This window comes from Protobothrops mucrosquamatus, unplaced genomic scaffold (assembly GCF_001527695.2).
Source record: "Protobothrops mucrosquamatus isolate PMUCROS unplaced genomic scaffold, P.Mucros_1.0 scaffold61, whole genome shotgun sequence".
Classification (NCBI taxonomy): Eukaryota; Metazoa; Chordata; class Lepidosauria; order Squamata; family Viperidae; genus Protobothrops; species Protobothrops mucrosquamatus.
In genome coordinates, this window is record NW_015386440.1 from 760,762 (window position 1) to 767,603 (window position 6,842).

Sequence of the window (6,842 nt, forward strand, 5' to 3'; positions counted from 1 at the left end):
TTTTTTTTTTTTTTTGCACATGGCGGTGGAGGCCTAAAGTGAAAAGGTTTTATAAAACCCAGCTGAAGGCCTAGGACTGGGGCGACGGCACACGTGCCCACAGAGAGGGCTCTGAGTGCCGCCTCTGGCACCCGTGCCATAGGTTTGCCACCACTGGTATAGAGCTTCTCCATCTTTGGCTGCAGAGCACATAGTCAATCTGATTTCTATGTTGACCGTCTGGTGATGTCCATGTGTAGAGCCGTCTCTTGGGTTGTTGAAAAAGAGTGTTTGTCAGAACTATTGTTCATTAAAAACCAGGCTGTGTACCATTCTTTTGGTTTTGATCTTGTTAAAACACTCCCAACTCTGCTGCTCAACACAATATTGGGTGTATTAAAAACATTTCCTTGCAGATATCCAAAATCTAACAAGAATTAACTTGTTAATAAAGTACAGTAGTAACAGTTCGTTTAATGACCACTCAAAGTTACGACACTGAAAAAGTGACTTACGATGACCATTTTTCACACTTACGAACACTGCACCATCCCCATAGTCACGTGATCAAAATTCAGATGCTTGGCAACTGACTCATATTTATGACAGTTTGCAGTGTCCTGAGATCATGTGATCACTTTTTTTACCTTCTGACAAGCAAAGTCAATGGGGAAGCCAGTTTCCACTTAACAACCATGTTACTAACTTAACAACTGCAGTGATTCGCTTAACAACTGTGACAAGAAAGGTTGTAAAATGGGGAAAAATCACTTAACAAATGAGTCACTTGGGAACAGAAATTTTGGGTTCAATTGTGGTCGTAAGTCAAGGACAACCTGCATTAGCATAATTTTTAAATTTCAAAAAAATAAAAAATTGAGGAAAAAGGCTTTGAATTTTTTCCACAGTAGCATGCAATGATTCAACAGATCATTTACTATCTAACAATTCACTCTGTGTGTGTTACTATCTAACAATTCACTGTGTGTGTGTTCAACATGGCTATGTTGGAGCATATTAAGAGTTGAGTTTCACAATTCAAAACTAATTTGAATTGTGCAGTATTCCTAGCATAAGAATTTAACAGCCTGAAAGAAAGGAGGATCAAGATTGTACTCCACAATATAATTTATTTCAATAATAACTGAGAAATTACTTTCCTTGATGACACTATGGGACTATGAGACTGATCAAAACGTTAATTTCTAAAGATTTCTTACAAATCTATTTCTGTTACTGCTACTATTACTACTTCATCTTCCATCAGATTAAGCCATGAATTTTTATTATGTCTCACTACTGTTAATAGTTATAACCTTCTGGAGTTTCATGAACCATTTAATATTTTCATAGTACACAAATTGATCCTTGCTAATCAGGAGTCCTGCAGAGAACATAACAATATTATGTTACTAGAATAATGAGGACAGGGCAAGAACAGTCAATGCAATAATCTTTAAACAGGCACTGGAATACTCTGTTATCATACTTTCTAAGCTACGCTAATTTATTTGGTCTGGCTGATATGAGCTTTGTTTTGTCTCCACCTAGAATGAGGACAATTTTATGCTATAATCCTTTTTCTTCAAATAGAAATTTTCTGACCCCAAGTGGTGCAACTAATTATATAAACCACATTAGAGAAATTCACAATGCGGCAGTGACAATTCTTGCATCCACACTGGAGATGTTGAGGGAAACGGTGGGCTTTGCACTGAATATCACTGCCAATCCTCACCATCCTCTATTTCCATATTGAGGGGTTAAAGATAAGGAGAAGCTCTAGAGATATGCAGCCTCTTGGAAAAGTCCCAAGAGAAATATCTGCAACCAATTATTCTTTTTCTTTGAACTTCTGATGAAGTGCACCTTAATGATGTTTTTTTGGTAAAGACTTGCTCTTCATTTCATAAACAGTGTTAGATATTTAGGAAAGGGAAAGACTGCCTTTTGCTGGCTAGAAGATGAAAATATTTTTAACGTTAAGTTTTAGCTGAGAGTCTAGGACACAGTGGGCAATTAAAGCAATTTAGGCAGGACCAAGCTCTCCTTTTCCCTCAAATATTTTGTTTCAAGAAGGATTGTTTTTAACATCTTTTCTTTATTTAGTTAGGTATCTTTGGGACTTAATTTGGGAGTGCTTTCTACCTAAGAATAGCAGGAAGCCAAGCTACCAAATTTCACCCATTGTCATTGGAATGGAGATTACAGTTGTAAGAATACAAAGCTTAGTCCCACATGTTAAATCTCAAAGAACTCACTCCTCTGTTAGAACTTGATAGTTTGGAAGAGAAAAGGGTAACTTAACACATGACTATCAATATTTCTTGCATGTTTTTCAAAGAAAACGTGGTTGCAATTTATTATACACAACCATTTGTGGGAGGAAAGTATATTGCCTCAACCTAACAGTAAGTGAATCCTCTTCTTCTGATTACATGAAGTTGCACTCTAAAGCGAACACAATTAATTTACTGGGAAGGCAAAAGCACAGACTAATAAATGATTATGTTCAACTCTACTGATCAATGAATCTGGAAGCTTGTCTGTATTTTCCTTTTAAAGAGTGCAGCACTCAAGACAAATGACAGCAGTCATCGACCTCAGCCTAAATATATTTGGCGAGACTCTCACCAACACAAGGATTAAACATTCTTGCTGCAGAAGAAGTGTGTTCCAAAATACTTCAGAGTAATTCTTGCCTGTTCTTAGAATAAAGTATTTGCAATAGGGAAAACTGGGTTCCAGTTTTATTTCCTCACTCTTCTGAAGAAAATAGGAAGGAATAAAAAAAAGATGTATTAAATCTTGGAAAGCTTTAACATGCCTACCTTTCTTACTCTTTGTAAAAAAGAACAAGAAGCAGCAGCAGCTGGACATTGTGCTATTGAATTCTCTCGAAAGAATTTTACAGTACTTGAAAATTAAATGAAAACAAAGGTTGGGAACATATGTGCTGTACCTCATAAACCTGGGTTACCCATTATTAATTTAGAACAATTAACTCAAGGCATAAATGACCAGGTTCAAATTGTTATCCTACTCATGAGAAGACCTAGGTCTCTGAAGAAGGGCCTAATGCTGGGAAAGGTAGAAAGACAGAGAATAAAAGGACAACTAACTCAATGTGGATAGGCTCAGTTTCAATGGAGTTGGGTACTCCATTGGAAGACCTGGAACACTAAGCTAGGGAAATACTATCATGGAGAAAATCTATTTATGTGGTTGCTAAGACTTGATCCATCAGTCCAGAACAGGGATTGGATCTAGATTTTTTGTAAAAAAAAATAATCCTTGATTAGTCTTTTTTTTTAATCAAAGAATTGTCAAGTTGCACTCCTTATTGACTTGTATGAGATAGGTTGAGGGACGAACTATTTATTAAATGAAATGTATGCCTCCATTCAACATTTATGAATTTTGTTGTTACTGTTTTTAAGTAAAAGCTGTGTAATATAAGGTTTAAGCACACACAAGGATTTTATTTTTCAAGCAGTTTTGAAAAAGTCCTGTCATCTCCAAGTAGTTGCTACTTGATATGGGAGAGAAACTGATATTGTTGTCACTTTTCTTCCATACCAAAAAGCAATGGGATAATGGGGAGAAGATTCTTCTTGCTGACATTCTTAAGAAAACAGCAGGAAAATACTCAGTCTGTTCTTGTTTCTGGCTTTGCATCAATTCTACTGCACAGATACTTAACAACTAACTAAACAACATTTCTTTTTAAATAAAAAGATATATAGTTCATACCGCGCACAGTATGGTATTGAAAAATATATACAAAACATTTTTTAAAAAATAAGTGACTAATGACATACAGACCAGATTCTGCTAAGCTCTTAATTGCATACTTAATTTATACACAATGATTTGTAATTCACTTAGTACAGCAGGCTATCATATTTTTGGATTTTGGTTCTCATAAAATTTACAGATTTGAATTAAGTATGTAACTACATAATATTTTAAGAAATGTAATAGCTCTTATCTCACAGTAGAATGTGATTCTGTTAATTGATTAATCAGTTTTTACTTTTGTTTGTTTTTGTGCCTTCAACTCATTGTTGTCTCGTGGCAAATGCCTGGACTCATTCCTGCAGTTTTCTTGGCAAGATTTCAGAAGTGGCTTGCCACTGTAAGGCATAAAGCTGTAAAGCACTATGAAACAGCATATAAGTCTGCTAAGAATGATTGGCCAAAGATCACCCAGCTGGCTTTGTGCCTAAGATGGGACTAAGATTCACAGGCTAGTTGGTTCCTAGCCTGATGCCTTAACTACTATACTTAACTGGCTCTCCATGTTAATCAGTTACAAAACAGTAATAGATAAACTGGGAGCTTTGCCTATTTAATTACATCAAGTATACTAATCAATAGTCCTTTCCATCATTCTGATATAGCAGTCAAAAATTATGAACAACAGCACACACAAAAAGAATATTCACTTTCCAATTCTCCTATCAATTAAATGAAAATAATTCATGCAAAGTCTCCCACCATAAACATGTGTAAGATGTACAAAATAGGAGATATATTCATATCTCGGTCAAAATGAGAACAATATTAATTTAAAGGCTTCTAAATGCACTGTGCCTTAAGCTTTTGAACATTTAACCCCTACATCAGCAGATGCTTGAAATGATTACTTTGAGTTGTTGGAGAAGGGTGCACATGTCAACAATGAAACTAGAGGAAAGCAAAGTACTGTGTACAAAACACAGACAGCAAATAGCTGTCCTACGGTAGTGGCCAAAATTGTGGAAACCTTTTGGGAAAAGTGTATTTTTGAGGTTTGATGGCTAATAACACCACTTCTTTTGGAGTAGTACCATAAACTTATATATCAATGGAAATATAATTTAATCAAGAATGTAATGCAACAAAGTTTGTTCAATTATCTGTATTCTATGAAACGTTATAGCCAAATATCCAGAAAAAGGAAGCACAACTTGCTTAGGTTGATATCAGGTATTTTTCCTTCATCTGACTGTAGCCAATGAGCATGAGTGTTTAGAGAGCCAATCAGGTGTCATCTTGTTTTGGCAATGAGCCAGTCAGATCACAGTAGGATTCAGTTATTGATGTCGTGTATTGAAGCTGAGAGGAGGACATTTGTCAGTGTGTTATGTGATCACTATCAAGTTGGTTGGGGTTTTTTGTGTTCTTTCATTTAGTGAGCTTGTAAAACGTAATAAAATTAAAGTAATGGTGCAAAGAGTTGACTGGTTGCCCAGAAAGCGATGTAAAATAGTATTATTAAGTGAACAAGGCTACAGTTATAAAGAAATTAGAAGACAAATTGGTGGAAACTTAACCAAAGGTAGCATTTCTACTGTACACTTTTCCCAAAAGGTTTCCACAATTTTGGCCACTACTGTATTTATGAAACAATGATTTGAATAATACCACTGATAATGTTACACTGGGAAGCTAAATCAACATAGCATGACTTTACAATACTTTTTCTGTTCTTCAGAGAATTTTATGGCTCAGGGTATTTTTTAAGGGCAACAATGATATTGAAATATTTCCCCACTAAGATTTGAGTATTATAATTTCTGATATTAGACTTATGTTGTTTTAGACCTTGTACAATTTGCTGATGCTGGAAATATAAGCCAATAGCACCTTGGTTTAAAAAACATCAGTCTCAGTTAATGACACTTATATGTCCACTAAAGTGAAAAGATTAAAAAGATTCAGGATAGCTTATATTGAAAACTCAGTAAAAATGAGCCATCAAAAAGCAAAAAATAAGATAAGGTATAGGTCCTTCTTATAGGAGAATACCTATAAAACAGTTTCACTTACACCTCATCAATCAACACGATTCGCAAAATGTATATTCCAAAATCTGGGTTTATAGTGCCATTCTAAAATAGAACAGGAATAAAATGGAGCTGGAATTTCAAGCGTTTTTGCTAGATAACTCAACCTCTAAAAATACAGAGAGTGGGTATTCTTGACTCCTAATTTCTACAGTTTCTTAAAATGACTCAAAGGAGTATAAAATATGAGCAACATTGTGGTTCAAATATCCAATGTAAGGCTTTCTTCCAATTGTAGTTTATAGCTGGTTACTTACCATCAGTTTGAGATTTGCTGAGGAATATTGTGCTGGCTCGTGGATGGTCTGAGGGGTTGAATTCCATGTTTAGATCTTGAAAAAAATGTGAGAAAAAGGGAATATTAGGAATGACTTGGCAGGAGTAAATTTTGTGTTTCATTGTACAAGTAATGCTGATCCATTGTAAAGAGACAAATTTATACATCCTACACCCCAAATTATAACTTTGCAGCTTCAGTTCTCCAATGTATTCTCTTTAAAACAGAGATAGTTAACCAATTGTTTCCATGGAACCCTTTCAGAGAGTGTTGAAAACTACAGACCCTCTGTAGGGTCTGCATAAAATAAAATACGAAGGAATAGACTGTGTTACAAAAGAAATGCTTAAACATAATTATCAAAATATTAAAGAATACAGCTATGTGTTTCCCCGAAAATAAGACCCAACCAGAAAATAATCCCTAGCATGATTTTTCAGGATGCTCGTAATATAAACGCCGCCCCCCAAAATAAGCCCCAGTTAAGATGGACACATTTATTACCATATTTTCCCAAAAATAAGTCCTAACTGGAAAATAAGTCCTAATGCATCTTTTGTAGCAAAAAATAATATAAGACCGGGTCTTATTTTCAGGGAAACACGGTAGTATGTGTGGTACATCAATAACAAGAAATTTAAATTAAATTCTAAATTTCAATTGGAGAGTAGGAAAAATAAATGGTATTTTTCATAGACCTCCTGAAGTCTATCCCTGGACACACACCCCATGGACCCCTATCTAAGAGCCCCTGA

At 35.2% G+C, this 6,842-nt stretch overlaps 1 protein-coding gene across 1 annotated transcript in view; it reads right to left on the minus strand.

Moving 5' to 3' along the window:
- CCNY (cyclin Y) overlaps positions 1-6,140 on the minus strand; it is a 29,268-nt gene extending 23,128 nt beyond the window's left edge. The window contains exon 1 of the mRNA XM_015812013.1: positions 6,068-6,140. Coding sequence (XP_015667499.1) covers positions 6,068-6,134 — 67 coding nt within the window. The 5' untranslated portion in view covers positions 6,135-6,140. The remainder of the gene's footprint in view (positions 1-6,067) is intronic.
- Positions 6,141-6,842: the final 702 nt, after the last annotated feature.